Below are 21,711 nucleotides of genomic sequence, written 5' to 3' on the forward strand. Positions count from 1 at the left end.
TGGCTACGAAAAGTTCATCAGAATGCAGCATCACTTGGATATAATAACGATCTTTAAACAGCCTCTAACACACCTAGGCTGGAGTTCATCTCCCAAATAGAGACACGTCTTAGATCTTTGCCAGACACACCTGCCTTAATTCAGGCGCCCCCCACTCACTCACCCTGCCCTCCTCCAGGTGTTGACAGTTAAAAGTTTTTAAGGAATTGGACAAATTTTCAAACTGATGAAAGAAAAGCCTGTAAGATCAGTAACACATAGAAGCAGACTGGTATCACTGGAAAGTGGCAATTAGTCTGGCCCCCGGGGTCTTATAGTGAAAGCGTGTTTTCCTACTGCTTGGGAGTCTTTAGCACACGTCAGTCAGTTTCTTTCTCAGGGAGGCCCCCGGGGGAAGGTTTAAAAACTCTTTGAAGCAAAAACCCCCCACCATGTCCTTCATAAGAGGATGCACCTAAGAGGCAGTCCATGAGAAAAGGAAAAGGACTCTCCTGACCCCCTCCACCCTCGGGAGAGACTCGGGAGGTAGCCAACGTGAGGAATTGTTTATATGGTGAACATGGGTCCGGAGAGAGGCCCCCGAGGAGGAGTTCGATGTTGACTGAAATGAATTTAATTCCCCTTCTCTTGACAGCCTTTCTGTTCCTCTCTCTTCCCCGCTCCCCCGCACCCACCTTCTCTCTCCCTCCTTTCCCGTTCCCAGCCTCCTTCCCCAGGCCTCACTGCAGTCTGTTCTCCAGCCAGCAGCCAAACGGGTCCCGTTGTAAAGGATCCTGACCTCAGGTCCTCCAGGGCCTCTTGGCTCACTGAGAAGACGAAGCCAACCCCACCAACCCCCCCAACCCCGAACCAAGACCCTCGGGCCTCCACCACAACCTGCCTGACTCCTCCCATCCCCCTCACACACTCTGCTCTAGACTCCCTTCGTTGCTCCCCCTTTCCCCCACAGGTCGCACTCACCAGGCTTCCTACAGGGGTCTCCTCGACAACCCCAAAGAGGCACCATTGCCCATCCTCTGGCCCCTCACTCTGTGTCTTCACAGCCTTGACGGCTACATCATACATTACGTAGTTAACGGTTCACTTTCATAAGTGTGTCTTCCCCATCCCACCCCCAGTAGAATCTAAACTCCACAAGGGTGAGTTTGAGGTCGTATTCCCATTGCCTGGGACAGGGCTTGACGTGTAGCCGGTGCTAAGAATTGAGGCACCTGCGGTGCGTTCTGTGTATCCTCATGATGGGCATTACTGCAGAGTGATACCTTTCTTGAGTTTTCCCATTTTTCATTTTCAACTCTAATGCAAATCTCAGAGGCCTGAAAGGCAGGAATAGGCTGATTTTAAATAACTTGGTGACTTTGAATATATATCCTATCTTATTAATCCCTACACCAACCTGAGCTCAGCCTCTGGGGTCTGTGATTCACTGTCCTTCCAACCTGGGACTCCCCACCTAGTGCCTGCACCCTGGACGACCTGGGAGGAGTGAAGGGCAGTATGAGTGCAGATGGGCTGGCCTGACGGCTAGCACAGTCTGGTGTGTGGAGTAAACACAGGAAGGAAGCCAGGAGTCTGAACGGATCAGGAAGTGTCTCCGATGGCTGTGGGTCCTCAGTATCCGACCGTGGGACTGAAGTTCATGGGTCAGGTGTGGGCGTAGCGAGTCCTCAGTCATTCGATTCTTTTCTTGATCTCCTGCATTTGCATTCTTAATTGCACCCTGTGACATGTCAGCCTGTCCCATAATCTGAACCCTGCCTGGACCACTAATGTTTGCCCTGGCTGGCTAATGACGCAGAGCGATCACAGAGGCAGAGCAACCCAGTCCTCACTTGCATGCCCGGCTGCTCCTGGCAGAATAAAGTGGCTCACTTATATAAATGCGTTGGTGTGCCTCCGGGAAGCGCTCAGTTCTTATGCCATTTGAATGGGGGGGGGGGAATCCCACTTGTGTTTTTGGAAAATGGATAAAGTAATTTTAAATTTCACAAGGAAAAATAATTGTTAAAAAAGGAGCAGAAGACTTTTTTAAAGAGTAGAAAAGACTACCCTTCCGAGAAATAAAACTTTAAATTATACATGTATATTGTTTTTTTAATCCTCACCCAAGGATATATTTATTGATTTTAGAGAGAGGACAAGAAGGAAAAAGGGAGGGACAGGGAGAGAGAGAGAGAGGAGGAGGGAGGAAGAGAAAGGGAGGGAGAGAGAAAAATCAATCCAATAGGTTGCCCCCAAATGTGCCTCGACCAGGGAGTGATGAAACACCTGCAACCAAGGCATGTACCCTGACTGGGCATCTGGGAATTGAACCCATAGCTTTTGCTGTACGGGATGATGCTCTAACCAACTGAGCCACCTGCCAAGGCCATGTATAGTATTTTATCTACATATAATTAGTGTCATACTAGTGTGAGAATAGACGGGTCAATGGTGAAGAAGACACAGATTAGTAAATATCAGTAATTTAATATTGCACTTTAAAGGGGAATTATCATCATAGGACACCAAATATTTATTTAATAAGTGATGTGGCAATCATAGGTTAACTATTCAATAAAAAATTTTAGGGTTTCACTCCATTTCACATATCAATATAAACATTAAACAGATTGCAATCAGAATCATCCTGCAAATAACTAGAAGAAAATAAAATTGAATGTTGATCACATTTCTGAGTGCAGACCAACTTTCTAAATGTCAAAGCAGCATAAGAAAGCACCAGAAGAATCACTAAATGTGACTACATAAAATGTAGAACTTCGATATTTCATTAAGCAACTCAGCGGCATAGAAACCACACAATAAATCGGAAATGAGACTCACAAAAATTACACCAGGCAGAGAATGACTGTTCTTTGCACAGGGCATAAGGACACCCCCCCCCCCCCGGGATGAGTGAGTGTAAGGCATTCTATGCAGACAATTCACGGCAGAGGGACCACGTGTCCCTAGCATGCAGTTTGAAACCACCATTAGGGTCAGTCGCAAAACATTCCCTTAAAACAAAATGTCATTCTCATCCGAAAAATCGGTAAAACAGCTTTCAAACGGCAATCTCTCACTTGGACAAGAGTGAAAGGAAACGGATGCCCTCAGACACCTGTGAGTCAACAATTTGTCAGTACAACCAAGACCCTTAAGAACACGAACACAGTTTCCCCCAGTGTTCCCGTCTCCGGCAACCTGTCATAGTCCGCAATTCAAAGGCTGATTGCTTTTGCTCTGCCTGTCACCTCTCATTCTGGATCTCATTCCTTGCCCGCTCGCTGCCTTCACTGCGAGGCTGTAAGCCTGATGAGAAGGGATGTCTGACTTCCTCACAGCAGGATGACAGGCACCTAACGCTGGTTCAGAGTGGAGTTCGGCCAATGCTTTAGGCATCACCCAAAAAGGGAGCGGCTTGCTCCTCCAACGGTGAGAGCTGGAATGGTTAAGTAAATCTGCAAACATACAGATCATGGAAACCCTTACAATGATGCCTGTACAAAGTTCTAATGGGATGACGGCAAATGGTCGAGTTCAAATGCTAGAGAATAAAAATATGAAATTGATAGGCAGTCTGGTTTCTACATGTAGCTAGAGAAAAGAAAAACATGTAAATCTATCATCTATTTTAAGAATAAAAAAGGCCCAATAGGGGGAGTCTAAAATGACACCCTGGGTGGGATTGTGACAAATCGACCTGCCACGCAGAGAGAGCCAGGCAAGGACATGGGCTCGCCTCAGCCCTGCCATTGGGTGGAGGGAGGAACCACCGCCCCCACCCATCCACCGCCCGGAAGAATTTGAACTACAAGCAGGGATCACCCTGGTTCGTGTGTTAAATCCCTACTGCCAGTGTGATTCAAAGAACCTCAAGCAGAGAATTTAATTCAAAATAGGCTTGGTTTGGTGGGGCCTCCAAATGGGTGACAAAAGCAAACCCAAATCTGCGGTGAGAACAGGGCCTCAGAGAGGCCGGCAGCAATTATGAGTCACCATGGCGATGTGAGCAAGTCAAAAAATCCTGCAGCCTAGAACTGATGAAATGGGATACGCAAAACCTTAAAAGGGGTCGATTCAGTGGTGAGATTCCAGATCAAAAACACTTTTATATAATGCATGTTTCATACTCACTATGTTTTTATATATTGCAGACAAATTTAGATAACGTGGATTTAGTTTACATAATGTATTTTAGGTAGTGAAGATAGATTTAGTATTTGGAAAGCAAAATAATTTTATTTAAAACTTCTGACATCTTCGGTTTTTCGAGGAACTCGTTGAAAAACGCGGCATTATCCCCGGGCCTCTGACTGTGACTGCCCTTCATCCCTGCTTGCCCCTCACACCGGTCTCCCACCAGAGCTATCCTGATAGCTCAGCTCAGTGAGCTCCCTTCCTTTCATCTTGTGAAAGTCCGGCGACGCAGAGAAGATAACTGATGGACAGACTGCCAATGTGTGAAGAGGGGTGTCACGCCATCAATAACATTTTTTACTGATTTTTAGAGAGGGGGAAGGGAGGGAGAAAGAGGGAGAGAAACATCGTCGGCTGTGTAAGTGTCCAACCAGGAATAGAACCAGCGATCTTTTGCTTTGCTCCTTTTAGAAAGACACCCAGCCAACTGAGCCACATGGGTCGGGTCGCCATCGTTAACATTTTTAAGCACTGTTGAGTGCAAGCTACCTAGGTTACAGCTGGCAGGAGGGGCCAGCTGTACAGAGGTACAAGTCTCCACTTTCCTTCATTGGCTTAGCTGACAACGGTCGTGAGCGCCCGTCATGCACGGCAGTAGGAATTTGGAGACAGACACGAAGGCTGGGGTGCTCGAACCCACACATCCAGTGAAGACTGGATGAGGCGCCAGATTTAGGGTTTGGACATTTGCGGCTTCTGTGTATATAGAAAATTGATTGGGATGGGTATTAGGTGTTTATCTCCTGGGGGTGGAGGGCAGGGCTCACACAAAAGATCGAGAAACTGAAGTCCCTCGGGGGAGAAAGAGCCAAGTCAAGCCCAAAGCTGACATCTTTGGAAACTGAGGATTTTCCAGAGCCCCTATTTTGAATTTTAAAATGACATTTTGAGTGTCTCGACCATTGAGATAAATCTGGTGGCTGGATCACTCTTTCAGAGAAGGGGAAATAAGAATTAGGAATAGCTATCAAAATAATGGGAAAGAACATGGTGAGGAGAGAGACTTGTTCAGACACCTGATTGATCCAAGGTTCAGGAAGGTGGGCAGCTGGCCGCCCCTGGGAAGGACCCGCTGGATTCATGCTAGGGGGTGTGTGGGGGGTGCTCATGAAGATCCTTATCCCATGTGCCAGAGATGTGATGATAATAAGGTTTAACCCCTCTTTTCAGAGAGAGAATCAATGACTGCCCAAGACTGCTACTTCGCCGCCAAAATCCATGACATAACAACAAAGAATCTATTTATGCACTATTTTACCTCCCCCATAGGAACTGCTTTCATCCTATAGATTTAGTTCAGCCTCTCCCAGACTCCCCAGGGAGAGGTGACCCTCCACCACGCTCTGTGGACACTTAGTCTGAGGTGGATGGGGAGCCCCAGACAGGCCCCCAAAAGGCCAGGGCTCACTAGATAGGGCTGGAGACACACTGCCCGGGGCCAGACACCAGGCCCCGCCCCAAGCCCAACAGCACCTGGCAGGCAGGGCTCCCTCTTGAGCTTCAGTTCCCAGCACAGCGGCTGTTTGGCCGCACACCCAGGATTATGTAATGCACATCTGTCATGGTCCATATGACGGCGGGGGGGGGGGGGTGTCTTTGAAAAAATAATGGTGACATAAAAATTCACGGCGATAGTTTTCCCACGAAATCCTTGGTGAGACGGCACCATCACCCAGGCACAGGTAGTCAGATCCAGGTGGACGTGCGGCAGGTCACCACGCACTTCCCACCCCCGGGCGCGCGTCGGCATCCAGGCACTCTCAAACCAGGCGCGCGGTTCAGGGCAGCCGGCTGGGAGGACGCCTTCTCCGCTGGGAGGGCGGCGGGGGCAGGGCGGGGCCGCACGGGGCAGGTGCGGGCCTCCGGCGGCGGGAGCGCCGGGCCCCGGGGGCCGGCCCGGGAGGCCAGTTCCGCAGCCCGCCCCGGCGCCCGCCCCTCGCCGCCCGCGGCTCCTCCTCGCTTCGCCATGGTGGAGCGAGGCGACGCGGCGCCGCTGCTGCGCTGGGCCGAGGGCCCCGCCGTCTCCCCGCCGCAGGCCCCGGAGCTGCAGGCTGGAGGCCGCGGCTGGGGCGGCGGCGGGGGCGGCCGGGTGGCCGCAGAGCCGCGGAGGAGGCGGGAGGCCGAGGAGCTGGGTGCCTCCGAGGTGCTGCTGCAGCCCGGGCGCCTGGAGCTGGGCGACGTGGAGGAGGACCAGGTGGTGGCCGTGTTCGTGGTCACCTTCGATCCCCGCTCGGGTGAGAGCCTCTCGGGGACCGAGGGCGGGGAGAGGGTCGCCGCCCCCACACCGGGCTCGGCGGGCGGCGAGTGGCGCGGGAGGGGCCCGCGGCGCGCGCGCCCACACACCTGCACCCCCACCCCGCCCCCCGGCTCCCGGGGAGCGGGCGGGCAGTGGGCGTGCGGTCTGGGCGCGGGACGCGGGGCTTTGTTCGCTGCACCCTCCGACCCCCTCTACTTTCCGTCCCGAGGCCTCTCGGGAGCTCGCGGTCGGCGCCCCGGGCCCCACTGCCTCGTTGGCGCTTCTCCAGTGATAGAGGGTCCTGCTTGCGGCTAAGGGCGCACGGGCTTTTGTTTTGTTTTCGGGTTGGGCTACAAGATCCCCCTCCACCCTTTAAGAGGAGGAACGCCCTACAGGTCAACTCCTGAAAGTGAGTGTCCGAAGCTTCCCCCCGCCCTCCCCACCCCACCCCACTCTCCACCTGTCCCTGCTCCGGAACTTTCCAAGAAGCCAAAGTCACTTTCTCCGATCGTATTATTTTGAGGAATTAATGCCCGCGGCGTTTGGGGGGAGGAGGGGCACGGGATTGGGGAACTAAGCTGGAGACCGATGAAAGAACGGGGAAGCCTCCTCAGGTGGGCTCTCGGCGTCCGGAGGAGCCAAGGGTGGCGGCACGTAGCCTTTCCCCGGGCCACCCCGTCAGGAAGTGTGCAGTTCGGAGGTGAAAGAGGTCAAGGGGGTCAGAAGGGAGTGAACGGATCCCTCGCTCCGCCAGTCCCGGCCCGCGAGTGGCCTCTCCCTGCGAGGGCTGCTTTGCGGTCGGTAATGGAGGCAGGAGGGCTGAGGTCAGGACTCCGGGGTGTAAGAGCGCCCAGGTGTGCCTTTGTGTCCTTAACTCGCTCGGAGTTGCTGGCGTGCGGAGTGCCTCTTAGGGAAAGATACCTACCTGCTACTTTCTGGCATTCCCCTCCTGGTCCTCCCACGGTGAGCGGGGGCCCATTCTGGAGAGCTTGATGGGCGCCGTGCGGTGGGGTGGGAAGTGGTAAGAACCCTGAGAAGGGGGTGCAGGCAGGGCAGCAGAGAGGGTTCCCGCGGGGTAATGTGACTGTGCTCAGGGCAGTGTTCCGCGTTGGGAGGAGAGCAGGCCTCCGACTTGGACTGTTCCTTGGCCGCATCCCCGTGGCTCTCACACGGTTTTGACCGAGACCCACCCTGTGAAATTAAGTTTACATCAGATCAATATCCTCACGTGCGTACATTCGTGACTCACACATAAGTTTCATGAAAGAGTACCAACCTTTTGCACGTGTATGTAGCACATACTGGTACTTTCTAATCCATTTGTAAAAAATGTTTATGCTATCTACACGTTAATTTCCATATGGTTAGGTCGCCCAGACGCCAGTAGTTTGGAAAACTGTTTTTTTTTTTTAAACAAAGTAACCCTTACTGCTAGACAAAAACAGATACTTTATATTCATTGTACCCTGCCGCATCACCTGCAGGTCAATATACCAGGTCCTCGGATAGCATTGTTTCATTCAACTGCTTTTGTTATAACACTGATGGGGGGGGGGGGATCGATTTCTGATCAGGGCTGCTGTCTGTGCAATTGTCACATTCTTCCCTGTCTCCGCGTGGGTTTTCTCCTGGGACTCCAGTCTCATCACCCCCTCCCCCTGCTCCAACTCCCACATCCCAGGGATGGGCGCACGGCATTTCTAAGTGGCTCCATCTGAGTGAGTGTGGGTGCGAGTGTGCCCTGCGAGTGTGTCCTGCGTCCCGTCCAGGTTGGTTCCCACCCGCGCCCAGGGCTGCCAGGAGCGGCTCCGGCCACCTGCAACCTTTAACTGGCACAAGCGGACTGGAAAAGGGTTATTTTACTTGTCTGTGTTCATCTTCCTTAAGTGCATGCGTAGCTAACATGTCCCTCCATGTTCAATATTTGAAGCATTTGGGGGGGGCGTTTATTTAGAAGTTTGGTGGTGTTTTTGAGACCAGAAATAGGCTGTAGGAACTCAACTCTTGTTTCTGTCAATTAAGCCTTTGGTAACATTGGGTTTGTTACGTGTCCTTTCACTTTGAAGCCTCAGTGGCCAAGACCCGAGGGTCCAGGTTAAGCAAGGACTGGCTTCCTGCTGATGGGAGCTCGAGGTGCATTCTGGGAAGTGTTGGACAGCAGCAGAAGAAATGGGGTGTCGACGGGGGTCTGACGGAGCAGTGGTGGCTTCGGCAGGGAGGGGAAGGAGGAGCATAGGTGCAGCGGCTAAATAGGAAAAGCAGGGCCGCACCCTCGCCCTGCGGTGGCCGTCACAGCGGCTCAGCGCGGGGGTGTGGGTTCCTGTGGGCCAGGCACGAGCCCCGCGCGGGAGGGTTTTTCACGTGACGGTCAGTGTGGAGAGAAGGGATTGCGAATGATGTCCGGACGTTGACTGTAGGTAGGCAGGCAGGCATTTTGCTACAAGGCTGTTTGTTGCATCCGATCCTAATCCCCACTGATACTGGATGATCGCTTACACCCAGTTTTTATGTGAGACCGTAACTCTTCTGGATACAGAAGGAGAGAGTAGTTCTTTTACACCGTTAGATACAAGGTTTGGAAAGCTGGGTTGGGTTGGGCCTCCGCAAGGACCGATCTGAGAAGAAGTTATTTCCACTGGACTCATGGTTGGAAAATGATAGTTGGTGTAGGATCTACAAATGATGTGAGGACTTAGGGGCTTGTGCGTGTGCATGCGCATGCGCGTGCGCGTGCGCGCGCGCACACACACACACACACACACACACACACACACACTCAGTCTTTATCTGGCGCAGGGAGTCCCTAGCATGGCGGTGCTGGCCATCTGGGCCACAAAGCTGCTATTGAAACCAGGCCCAGATGCTCGTGGTGCACGCTGGTGGCAGAGGGTGGCAGCCAGGGGACCGCTTTCTCATGTGTGCAACCCACTCTGTAGGGCCCTGATTTAAAATTTTTGTTTTGTTCTATGGGTTTCTAGTAAAACGTTCTCGCTTTTCTCTGTTTAATTGAGGGGAAAGGCATCGTCACACCTGGAAATCCGCCTTCTGCCTCCCTAGGGAGGGGCACAGCTGTCTCACCACGAGACTGAGCACTTGTGTGCGTGCTCGGGGCAGATAAAGCTGAGGGCCCTCGGTGCAAGACACCTGTGAATACTTCCCCTTGGGCTGTTTCTTCACGAGGTTCACTTTAAATAGTTGCAGTTTCCCCAGTTATTTTCTTGGTGTGTGTGTGAGAAATTCCTGCCCTGTGTGTGTTTGTCCTGGGGCTGCCTCGGGCGTGGGGGCTGACGGAGGGGCAGAGAGCCCACTGAGGTTTTTAAGATGTTTCTTTTCCTTTTGTTCCCCTGATTAAGGATGAATTACTCTCTGTGCCTCCCTCAGTTGCTACCAGTGCCTCAATCACATCGAAATACCTATTTAATGCGGTGCACCTGAATGCTCCTCTGTTCATGTCAAATGAGTGCACACAAATCGCTCCCACGAGTTTCAATCTGCATACCCTCTCTGCGCAGCTGGTGATGCACGAGAGTTTTCCTTCCAACAGTGGAGCCAGAGGAGTTGCCGGGGATGAGGGCTAGGTGTGGTGTCTGTGGCCTGACCCGGATGCTGCCCAGGTCATCTGACTTGTGCAAACAGTGAGTGGCTCCAGCCATGGGTGGGACAGTGACAAAGTGGAATAAGGATGGGACAGCTGGAGGGTAATTTTGAAATACAAAGAGCAGTCCTGAGAATGGCTGGCTGACAGAGGCCAAGAGAAGGCCAGGTCTGAGAGCCCACGGGAAGGTCTCTGAGGATGATGGACGTGGCCACGTCCTTTCTCCGTCGTTTGCATCAGGTGGCAGGGAAGTTCGACTGCGGTCACTTTCATCAATCCCACATTGGCAGGATCTTTCCCAGGCTGCTGGTGACTCCCCTGCTGTGGTTTTCTGAAAGAAGTCCCTGTGTGGCTCTCCGTGTGAATTCTGTCTCTGCCCCTGAAAGTCTAAGGGAGGGAAAGCGGGAGTGGGGATTCTAGCGCCCACCGGTGCTGAGCACCTACTGTGTGTCAAGGACCTTGCTTCTAATCCTCCCAACAGTCTTCTCTGTGCTGATGAGAAAAACCGAGGACCAGAGCTGCTAAGTCATCTCCTGTCACAGAGCAGAGAGGGACAGAGCCCAACTGTGATCCCGGGCAGCCTGTCTCCAGGGCGGGCCCAGGGTAAAAGGATACGGGGCCCGAGGAGCGGGAGGTGGTTTTCCATGTAAAATGCATGGCCTGGAAGTCGGCCCTGGGTTGGCATAGGGCTGACTCCAATTTCCTCCTGCCTCCAGTTTCTCTCTGCTGCCTCTTTCTTCCTTTGCTTTGGGTAGATCCTCCTCCTGGGTGATGTTCAGATTACATACTTAGAGCGAGGGAAGGTCTAAACCAAGCGATACAGGCTGTTTCCTTTCCTGATGCTGGAGTCAGAGCCGAATCGTCCTTTGAGGTCTCCTCCACTTGGCGTTGGAGTACCCTGGGGCTCGTCCTTCTTCCCCTCTGGAATTAGGGCGTGTGTAGGGCATGGGGGGAGTGGGAATCAAAGCAGATGTTGGGGAGGGGAAAACTGGTGGGGGGGGGGGCATGGCTGGACCTCCAGCAGAGGCAGTCACTGCTTCTGACAGGAAGGCCTCACCTCGGGGCGGGGGGGGTGGGGTGGGGGGAGATCCTTGACTGGGAAACACCTGACCACGAAAGAGGAGGAGGAAGGAAGCCGTGTATGTATTTCCCATTAGAAAGAGACTGCTTTGGCTCCAGAACATCGCCTTTTCTACTTTAAATAGATGCGATGAGCTTTCTCACAGGCAGCCGCCGTTAATGCCTACTCTCCCCAAAGAAATGGTGGCTCACGAACTCCGAATATGCCCCCGGGGTACGGTCACTTCACATTTAAGCAGAAATAGAAGACCGAGGCAGCCCCCGGCATAGATAGGACAGTGTGTGTCGCCTAGCCGAGGAGCTTTTATAGCACGTCACCAGCTCTGAGAGGCCCTCACACAGAGCTGCCAGGCTGACCTTGGAGCGGCAGGTACGCCCACAGCCAGGCTCAGCATTGCCCTCTGGCTCCCCAGGGCAGGTGAGCTGCCAACCCAACTCGGTTAGTCCGAGTTCCTTTCAACGTGGACGTATTTGCCTTTGCAGGAGCCCAGGTTATGTTCCACCAATGTTTACTGAATGACTGACGGCATGTACACAGTGTAGGCTGCCTCCTTTGTTCCCCCGTGCGGGCCTGCGGACCCCTCCCCAGAAGTTCTCTTGGCAGGTACCTGTAGGTACCTGCCGCAGCCCAAGAAAAGGGTGGGTGTGGAGACAGGAAAGAGGAGGGGGAAGGGCCATGGGCTATGGTGACGTGTCCCTCTGTGGTTGACTGCCCCTGGGTGAGCCCTTCTGTTGAATCTGTCCCAGCCCCAGGTCCCTGGCCAAGTGCCTACAGTGCCGTGAGCATCTTTGGGAAACCACAGGGCTTGGGGTGTGCAGACTGAGTGTGTGTGTGTGGGGGGGGGCATGTTCAGTTTCTGTAGTGCTACATGGCTTCCCACAAGGATTGCTGTGTTTGTGAAATCACTTCCCTTTCAGCCTCAGTGCCAGGGCTGTCCAAACGACCGGCCGCATGCGGCCCAGCACAAAATGATGAATTTACTTAAAACAGTATGAGATTTTCTGGTGAGTACGTGTTGCACTGTATTTACTGTGTGGGCCAAGGCCCCCTCTCTTCTTCCAGTGGGGCCCAGAGACGCCAAAAGGTTGGACGAGCTGGTGTCCAATTTCTGAGGCGAGCGCAGTGTTTCTGATAAAGGATGTCCTGCCGCCCTGGTGCCTGGTCATCCCCCGACTGAGAATACTGCGCCTCAGTAACTTTTTCCCTTTACCAGGGCCTTTCTCTTCCCTTGCGTTTTTCCACTTCTCGGTTATTTCAACGATGTCCCCCAATTTGTTGATTTTTTTTTAAACCCTCTGTAAAGCTGGAAAAACGCTACAGTAAAAACCTGTATAGCCTTCACTGAGGTCTTCATTTGTTGGCATTTTACCGCACTTGCTTCAGCCTTATACGGTCTGTTTGCTCTAAGGTGCAGCGTGTGTTCCTAAGAATGGGAGGCCTGAGAAAAGGGGAGGTGCGGAGCAGAAAGAGAGAGGAGGCGGCGGGAAAGGCATGGTTGGTAGTGACGCCTGTCTCTTTGATTGACTAAGAATCACTGTGCTGTGAAAATCATATGGGTTTATGGGTAAAAAATGGGGCAGGGGCATATCACTCAAAACCGGCAGTGACTTAAAAAATGATGGAAACTAAATTTTAAAAAATGGTAGGCTAGTTTTCCATAGGGTCCGTGGTTAAATTCATCAGTACTCAAAACATGGCACTTTACCTTTAAAAAGACCCAGGGTTTGGCCCTGGCTGGCATAGCTCAGTGAATTGAGCACAGTGGATTGGCCTGTGAACCAGAGGATTGCGGTTCAATTCCCAGTCAGGGCACATGCCTGGGTTGCAGGCCAGTTCCCTGCAGGCCAACTCCCAGCAGGGGCCGTGCGAAAGGCAACCATACATTGATGTCTCTCTCCCTCTCTCCTTCCCCTCTAAAGATAAATAAATAAATAAATAAAAATTTTTTAAAAAGACCCAGAGTTTTGCATATGAAGGAGGGTGCTGGAGAGGTTGCGTGTTCCTGGGAAGTGGTGGGTGTCTGCGGTTTGTGGGCGGGGGGAGGGGGTGCCTTGTGTGTGCTCTGTGCAGCTCAGGGCAGCTCAGGGCAGTTTCCTGCGTTACCACTGGGAACCTTGTGGTCGAAATCACGTATCAGCCAACATGAAATGCCCTGTGATCAGATTGCTTCCTCATGCATCGGTTGCTGTGGGACAAGCTCAGTGTTGGAGAGAGAAAGCCAAGTGGAGTATTAAAGAAAATTTACATTTTAAATACATGCATTAGAAAAGAAAACTATTAAAAAGAATGAGCTAAAAGCGTTCACTTCGTGATGTCAGAAAATGAAGAGAAGAAACTACAAGGGAAAAATACATTTAAAAAATAGCTTCTCGTGTACCCAGTAAAGACCTGCCAGGATTCTTTTTCAGTTGCAGCTCACATTCAGTACTGTTTTGGACCAGTTTCCAGTGTGCAGCTCAGTGCTCAGACATATGGCCTACTAAGTGCTCCCCCGTTCTCCCAATCACCCACCTGGCACCACACATGGCCACCACAGTGTCATTGGCTGTGTCCCCCATGCTGTACCTTACAACCTTGTGACTTGTTAATCCCTTCCCCCTTTTCACCCAGTACTCCACCCCACTCCCCTCCAGCAACCATCAGTCTGTTCTCTGTGAGTCTGCTTCCATTTTTTTTTGGCTTGTTTATTCTGTTCTTAAGGTTCCACATACAAGTGAGATCATATGGCATTTGTCTTTCTCTGACTTATTTCACTGAGCATAATACCGTCTAGGTGCATCTATGTTGTCACAAATAGTACGATTTCATTCTTTTTAATGACCAAGTAATATTCCATTGTATATACGTACCACCACTTTTTTGTCCACTCATCGATCAGTGGACACCTGGGTTGCTTTCATATCTTGGCCATTGTAAATAGTGCAGCAATGGACATAGGGGTGCATATATTCTGGTGTTCGAGGTTTCTTTGGATAAATATCCAGAAGGGAATAGCTGGGCCGTAGAGCAGTTCTATTTTTGATTTTTGGAGGTGTCTCCATTCTGCTTTCCACAGTGGCTGCACCAGTCTGCATTCCCACGAACAGTGCACAGGGGTTCCCTTTTCTCCACGTCCTCACCAGCACTTGCTGTGTGCTGATTTATAGATGGCCTTTCTGACAGGTGTGAGGTGATATCTCGTGGTGGTTTTAATCTGCATCTCTCTGATGACCGGTGGTGATGAGCATCTTTCAGATGTCTATCGGCCATCTGTATGTCCTTTTTGGAAAAGTGTGTGCTCATGTCCTCTGCCCATTTTTTTAATTGGATTGTTTGGGGGTTTCTTGGTGTTGATTTGAGTTCTTTGTAAATTTTGGGTATTAGCTCCTCATCAGATGTGTCATTGGTAAATATCTTCTCCCATTTATTAAATTGACTTCTCATTTTGTTGATGGTTTTCTTTGCTGTGCAAAAACTTTAGTTTGGTGTACTCTTCTATTTTTTTCCCTTTGGTTTCCCTTGTGTTCCACACTCTCTTGATTATTATGGTTTCGTAGTAAGTCTTAGAACTGAACAATGTTAGTCCTCTCACTGTTTTTCTTAAATACTGGGCTAGCCAAAAATGTCATCTGTTTTTTTCCATCGAGTGGCTCTGGTAGGACTTTGTGGTCTCTAACTTCATTTGGGACAATTTTGTCAGATTGTATTGTAACAGCTGTCATATCAGCATGCATTTAAGAAAACATCAAAATTGGTGAATTTTTACAGCCATTTTAATATTGAAGATGGAAGAAAATACACCACATTTTCTGTGTATTATGCTTTATTATTTCAAGAAAGGTTAAAAACATGACTGAGATGCAAAAAAAGATTTGTGTCGTGTATGGCGAAGGTGCTGTGACTGATCGAACGTGTCAAAGTGGTTTGCGAAGTTTCTTGGTACTACTGACATTTTGACCAAATAATTCTTTGCAATGGGGCCATCTTATGCATTGAAAGACATTTAGCAGCACCCCTGGCCTCTACCCACTAGAAGCCAATAATGGGAGATAGCCAACATACTCAAAATATCCAAATCAATAGTTATTGGTGAAAATGAAAAATGTGTCTTTTATGGAAAAAAACTAAGTGGGTTTTTTGGCCAACCCACTATAAATCTTGGCTATTTTGGGCCTTTTGTCTTTTCATATAAATTTTAGAATTAATTTGTCAATATCCACAAAGTCCCTTGCTGAGGTTTTGATGGAAATGGCCTTGAATCTATAGCATAAGCAAATGTGAACTTTCCTCTGCTCCAGTTCTTCCCCAAAACATCCACTGTGTTGACACAGTGCGCAAACATCACATCAGAACCGACCACACACAGATGTGGACACCCTCCCCCACCAGTCATTTGAAAGGAAATGTAGACAGGACGATCCTTTACTTCTCATACTTGTGCATCAGCGCCCTGAGGAGAAGGACACTCCCCTGTATAACCACACTCACTGCTTCTGGGAAATGAACATTAAGCCGTCGGTTAGCTTGTAAACAACATGCCTGCCCTCAATAAAGCTGAGGCTTTTTTCGGTTTTCTTCAGTTTCTAATGCCTGTCCTGTGCTGATCGCTGTGCTGTGTCGGGTGTGAAGATCAACAAGCAGAGTCCCTGCCTGGAAGAGGGCCAGTCTCCAGGGAGTCAGAGAGCTAATACAGTGGAGATAGCGGCCGGGATGAGGGCCGGGCTTGCTTCACCCACTTCCCTCGCACTCCAGGAGTGTGTCAGCAGAGCGGCGCCCCCTGTGGGGTACCGAACTCCTCCCCAGTGGTGCTCCAGGGCCTGGGCTCCGTCCACAGTTCGTCAGCCTGACAGGCCGTTCTTCCCAACCCAGAGGGACTTGCATCCCCCTGGACGTGAAGAGTGTAACGAATAAATAGGAGGTCGTTCGGTCCACCCGACTTCCTGTTTCAGTATGTTAAGGAGTGGCCTGGCACCGGGGAACCAGGGGGAAGGCTGTGAGAACCCGCTGAGGAATGGGGACTCCGTTCTCTAGGTCAGCTGGGTTACGTAAGACCTGGGTTCCACCAGGAATGACAGTGGCTCAAGATAGGTTCTTCTTTATCGTGTATCGGCCAGGAGATCGCTGGCCCAGGGCGGGCATGCGGGCTCCGATCCACAAGGTCACCCAGGGACCCAGACTCACGTCGGTGCTTGCTCCTTCATCCCCTCCATGATGTGTAGGTGAGCCCTCCGCTCCCCCGCTGCGTGATTCAGGATGGCTTGTTACCACGTCCACATTCCGGGCAGCAGGGTGGAGGAAGGGGTGGCATTTTCCTCCCCATTAAGGCACGTTTTGGCAACTACACACCTCACTTTTGTCCACAGCTCATTGGCTAGAATTTACTCACACAGCCATCCCTGCATGCAAGGAAGGTACTGAGAAACATGCTTGTCATTTGGTTTTGTTCCCTGTGAGAAAGGAAGAATGGATACCGAGGGTCAATTTGTAGCCCCTTGAATACTGGCATTTCTTTTTTTTAAAAAAAAAAACGCCTTCTGTAAAAATATGCCTTAGATGTCCACCTCTTTTAAAGATTTTTAAAATTTTATATTTTTTTTTAGAGAAAGAGGAAGGGAAGCAGAAAGGGAGAGAAATATCAATGTGTGGTTGCCCCTCATGCACCCCCCACCAGGGACCTGGCCCACAACCCAGGCATGTGTCCTAATTGGAAATCGAACCAGCCACCCCTTGGTTAGCAGGCTGGCGCTCAATCTGCTGAGCCACGTAAGCCAGGGCTAGATGCCCCTTAAAATAGGTTTATTGGCTGAAAATTTGCAGAAACGTCCAACACTGTATTCATTTCAAAGAGATTCACAGCACAGAGCAACATAAGAAGGCCCTGGGAAGTCCTGCAGTGCCGTGATGTGCCCCTCTTTACATAACTTAAACAAAGGTGGTTTGGCTGAAATCCCTTTTTACAAATGTGTTGTACGTTTTGCAGAATCCCTGTTAACCTAACTTTGGAAAACACTCCTTTGGAAGTTGTCTGCATTTTCTAGTTTGCAGTGACTCGCGCATTTTTACAGCAGCCCGTCTCATGGTGCCGGCCACGGGAACCTATGCACATGGTGTCGGCCAAGGTTCAGTCCGGGAGGCGGAACCAGGGACTCGGTATTGCACAGGGGGGCAGCTGGGCGGATTCCTTGTGAGGCTGTCGTCTTTGGGTCTGGTGATGGCTCAGCATGTCCTGGCTGAGCAGTTACAGAAGAAGGGAGTAAAATTTGGGCAGGGGGCGGGGGCGGAGAGCACCACACTGGAACTGATGAGGTGGGAAGGGAACCTGGGTCAGTCCGTCACTGCCTCCACTTGAACAGTGTGGGCATCCTGATGAAGCTGATACCCAGGTTGCTATGGAACCAAACACACTCCTGGCTCAGGAGCCAGAAAAGCTGGAAGAGGACCCAGGGGAAGGTGGGTCTGGCCTCAGCAGGCCTGGCTGCTGCCACCCTACTGTGTGAGCTGCCTGGTGCTCCTGCCGCGCCAACCAGTCGTAAATATGTCGCGGCGACGCTTCACTTCTGCCTTCCCAGTCTCGACAGGAAACCCACAGGGAAGGAAGTTCTGAGCAATGGAGCTCAGCCTAGCCATGCGTATTCCACAGATGGCTTATAGCAGTGCTATTTGTAATAGCATTCCATTGAAAATAAGCTCAATTAGTATCAACAATTAAGTAAACAGCGTCACATACAGAGGATGGAAGTAATCAGTGAGCAAACTATTGCTCCAGGCATCAACATAGATGAATCCTGCAAAAAATACAGTGAGTGAAAAGAAACAGACACAGAAGAATGCAAGCTGTGACCGCATTTCTAAAATTTTAACAGCAACAAAGCTGATGTATGGTGTTAGAGGTTAGGGCCATCGTCGCCTTGGGAGAGGGTTGATGACCTGGCAGGGACACAAGAGGCTACTGATGTGCAGACAGTGCCTGCATCTTGGTCTGGGTGCTGGCTACATAGGCATGTGCACGTTGGGGAGATTCTTTGAGCTGTGCCGTTACAATGGCACTTCGGATCAAACTTTCTGTGCATATACAGTAAATCGAAGTTTTACAAGTCACTGATACATTTCCTGAGAAGCCGTGTGTGCTGAGCCCTGCACTCAGCCTTGTTCTTTGCATGCTTTTGTTTTTTAACTCATGTTCTCCCTTCCCCACAGGAAACATGGTAGAGTGGTGTTTACCTCAAGATATTGACCTTGAAGGCGTTGAGTTCAAGTCCATGGCCAGCGGGTCCCATAAAATCCAGTCCGATTTCATGTAAGTCCTTGTGGATGTACGTCTTCTCTGTATCGTTTCCTCTCCACCCTATACTTTCCCCAGAGCATAAGGCTTTTTATCAGGGGTCTGCAGGAGGTGTGTGTAAATGCCCTGGAAAAAAAATACATATATAGTTTTGTGTTTACATCATTCTTCCAGCAAGAAGGTCCCTACTTTTCATCAGGTTCTCCGTGGATTTCATGACCCCCAAAAGTTAACTACCATAGAACGTCTTTCCCTTTCTGAGAAATGACTGGACCTCCCTTGAGCGTTGGCTCCAATGAAAGTGTGGAGTTTTGGTTTGGTTTCAGTTAACTCAAATTGTTTATGTGCTAAAACTAGAAAGCCCGGCTTTCAGTAAGGCCAGCTGGCAGTCCTGTGGAATTAAAGACTCTTGGGAAGAGCAAAGAGCATACAGGGGGTGACGTGGCTTTAATCTTCTGGGTGGGCTGGGACCTTGACCGGCCAGCGTGAGAAAGGGGAAGGAAATGCCACGGCCCTGGTCACGTGCTCTGTGAAGGGCCTCAGAGCCCCAGGAAATGAGGAAAGAGTCAACGCGGTTTATGCTGCTGAAGCGGAATGCGGTTCTAGACAGGCCTGCAGATGGTCTGTGCCCTGGGTCATCCGTTGTCAGGCAGGAGCGGAGAAAGGCGCCGGAGTAGCAGGCCTGCCAGAGATCAATCCTGGCTCCGGCTGGACGGCCCTTGGCGAGCTCCGTAATTTGTGAGCATCGGATGTCTCAGTCCTGAGCAGCTCAGGCCAGTTCCCGTGAGGTTCTAGAANCGGAATGCTGGTTCTAGACAGGCCTGCAGATGGTCTGTGCCCTGGGTCATCCATTGTCAGGCAGGAGCGGAGAAAGGCGCCGGAGTAGCAGGCCTGCCAGAGATCAATCCTGGCTCCGGCTGGACGGCCCTTGGCGAGCTCCGTAATTTGTGAGCATCGGATGTCTCAGTCCTGAGGCTGAGCAGCTCAGGCCAGTTCCCGTGAGGTTCTAGAAATGTGGTTTTTTTAGGCTGAGCTTTCTCACGTAGAACCCTGGACACAGTTACTTCTTTTCTTGGGGACCGCATCTCAAATGGAAAACCAAAGCAACCCAGACTCTCTGTCTCTGATTTCGAAGCTATTTCCGGAAGGGGCCCTTCTTCGGCCTGGCCTGCTTCGCCAACATGCCCGTGGAGAGCGAGCTGGAGCGCGGAGCACGCATGAAGTCCGTGGGCATCCTGTCTCCGTCCTACACGCTGCTGTACCGGTACATGCACTTCCTGGAAAACCAGGTTCGGTAGGTGGCCGACCGACGACGTGTGCCTGGAGGGGCGGCAGCAGGGCCCTGCCGGCCGGCCGGTGCCCCGGTGCGCCCTTGGCGGTCCGGGTTATGTGCCCATGCGACGGGCGCCTTTCTGAGAACATCCACGGCCCTGTTTCCTCACGCCTCGGGTGCAGGCCTTTTGTTTCGACCGGCGTCCTTCATGCTGGTTTTCACACTGTCACGGCAGCTGGGCGAGATTTTGGTTTCAGGTTATTTTGCTGCGATCATCAACTTGGTCTAGTTAAACAGTTTGCCGTCCTGCGCCCGATCTTTGTTTTGCTTTGCTCCGATGATTGCCTCCTCGCCCCACGTGGGCACACTGACTCTTAACTTCTTTTAAGCCTCCTCATTTATTATTTAGGGTAATTATTACTATGGTGGGTAATAGAAAGGGAGTTCTTAGCAGAACTAACAAAGCCATTTATTAGTCTTTTAATATTCTTTTTCATGATCTGAGCATTCCGGTTTCCTTTCAGATTTTTGAAGGAGAAATCTATCCGTAAACCCTAAAGCACTGTTAAAATTTTAGCACATTTGCCTCTTTTCTCCTATGTATGCAGGCGTGCGTTTTAAAAAATACATCCTTTGCATCATACTCTATTTTGAAAATTTGTCGTTATTTTGATCGTTAATGTAGTAACCTTTCTTGATCATTACCTTTGAAAGAACATGAAATTTACTGCTTGTGGGGAAACACATGTCTATTAATAATTTATATAGAAGTGCAAGTGAATTTTAAAAATCCTCCCAAATCTTAGCACTCAAGAGAGATATCCATTCTCAATATGTGGCAAATGCCATTCTAAAATAGAAATAATTTTACAAAACTAGGGTTTATATTTTATGAAGATTTAATATGATCAACTGGCAACCTATGTTCACAAACTGTATTTAATTTTACTTGTATCTATCAGGAAAAGAGGAAATGAAACTGAAGGAATTATCAAACTTTAAGGGAATTTTTTTTCCCACAGTAATATATATTATTTCTTGATCCGTGTCCCCCCTAATTAAGAAAAAATTGGATGGAAAGCAGGAAGCGGTGGTGCCATTCTTACTTTGATTGAGAAATAACATGTACAGCAAAGTGCAGAAACCTTTGGACAGGTATCACTGGTTTGTAAATGGCGTTTCAACTGCTGACAGAGTCCATTGTCTCCTACGCCCGCCCGGCGCCTCCCCTCCCTCCCGTGTCTGTCTGTAGAGTGCAAGACCCATGGCATGGAGTTCAGGGTCGTAATGCCCACAGTTCTCCAGTCCGAGCTGCGTATTTCCGACCACACCCGGGGCTCCACGTGGCTTGCTCCATTCCTGAGTTCCTGACTTGATTTATTTCTTGATTGGCTGGACTGTGCCATCAAGCACTTTTTTTTTTTTCTCCCGAAAGGATTGTGGGCCCTGCCTCCTCCGAGGTCTCGCCTGCTTCATCTTTTTGTTCCCTTTCCTCTCGGCTGGTTCCGAGCTTGAGTCTTCCTTCCTTCCTCTCGGGAGGCTGCATGGGATGCTGTGCTGCCTTCTACTCCCATTGTTCCGGGGAAGTTGCTGCTGTCCGGGTGCCTTGGGTCCTTTCTTTACCTTTGTTGTTTCTGAACTTTTTATTTTTCCTGGGATAGTTTGTTCCCTTGGATCTACAGATACATTTTTTTTATTTTTAGTTTCAGGAAGCTTTCCTTCTATAATAATTCAACTTTTCCATTGCATGAATTTTCTTTTTCAGGAGCACCAGTTATGCATATGTTTTCTCCATATTATCTATCATTTGATAATAATTTTAATAGCTTATAAAGCTAGCACTGGCCCAAAAGTTGACTCATTTATTCCCTAGAGTTGAACATTTAGCATGTTTCTCTACATTTGGAAGCTGTGGTAGACACCTTCCAGCATATGTCGTTTCCTCTCTTTAAAATATTTAGTTTTGTGTTCCAGAAGTAATATTATAGAGTAAAAAAAAATTTTTAATGGGATCCTGACACTTTGAAAAATATTATTCTTTTGGAAAAAATGAATTTCCCTAATAAGCAGTACATTCTAAAAT

At 50.2% G+C, this 21,711-nt stretch overlaps 1 protein-coding gene across 2 annotated transcripts in view; it reads left to right on the forward strand.

Moving 5' to 3' along the window:
• Positions 1 to 6,081: 6,081 nt before the first annotated feature.
• The window catches only part of DENND11 (DENN domain containing 11), a 41,322-nt gene continuing 25,692 nt past the window's right edge, over positions 6,082 to 21,711 (forward strand). For both annotated transcript variants that reach the window (XR_005066945.1, XM_037049054.1), the window contains exons 1-3: positions 6,082 to 6,416; positions 18,271 to 18,370; positions 19,491 to 19,649. Coding sequence is in view for 1 of the 2 variants with exons in the window: in XM_037049054.1 (XP_036904949.1) it covers positions 6,149 to 6,416; positions 18,271 to 18,370; positions 19,491 to 19,649 (527 nt within the window). In the remaining variant the exon portion in view is untranslated. The remainder of the gene's footprint in view (positions 6,417 to 18,270; positions 18,371 to 19,490; positions 19,650 to 21,711) is intronic.

This window comes from Sturnira hondurensis, unplaced genomic scaffold, assembly GCF_014824575.4.
Source record: "Sturnira hondurensis isolate 20B ecotype Veracruz unplaced genomic scaffold, ASM1482457v3 Scaffold0006437, whole genome shotgun sequence".
NCBI classification, from domain to species: domain Eukaryota; kingdom Metazoa; phylum Chordata; class Mammalia; order Chiroptera; family Phyllostomidae; genus Sturnira; species Sturnira hondurensis.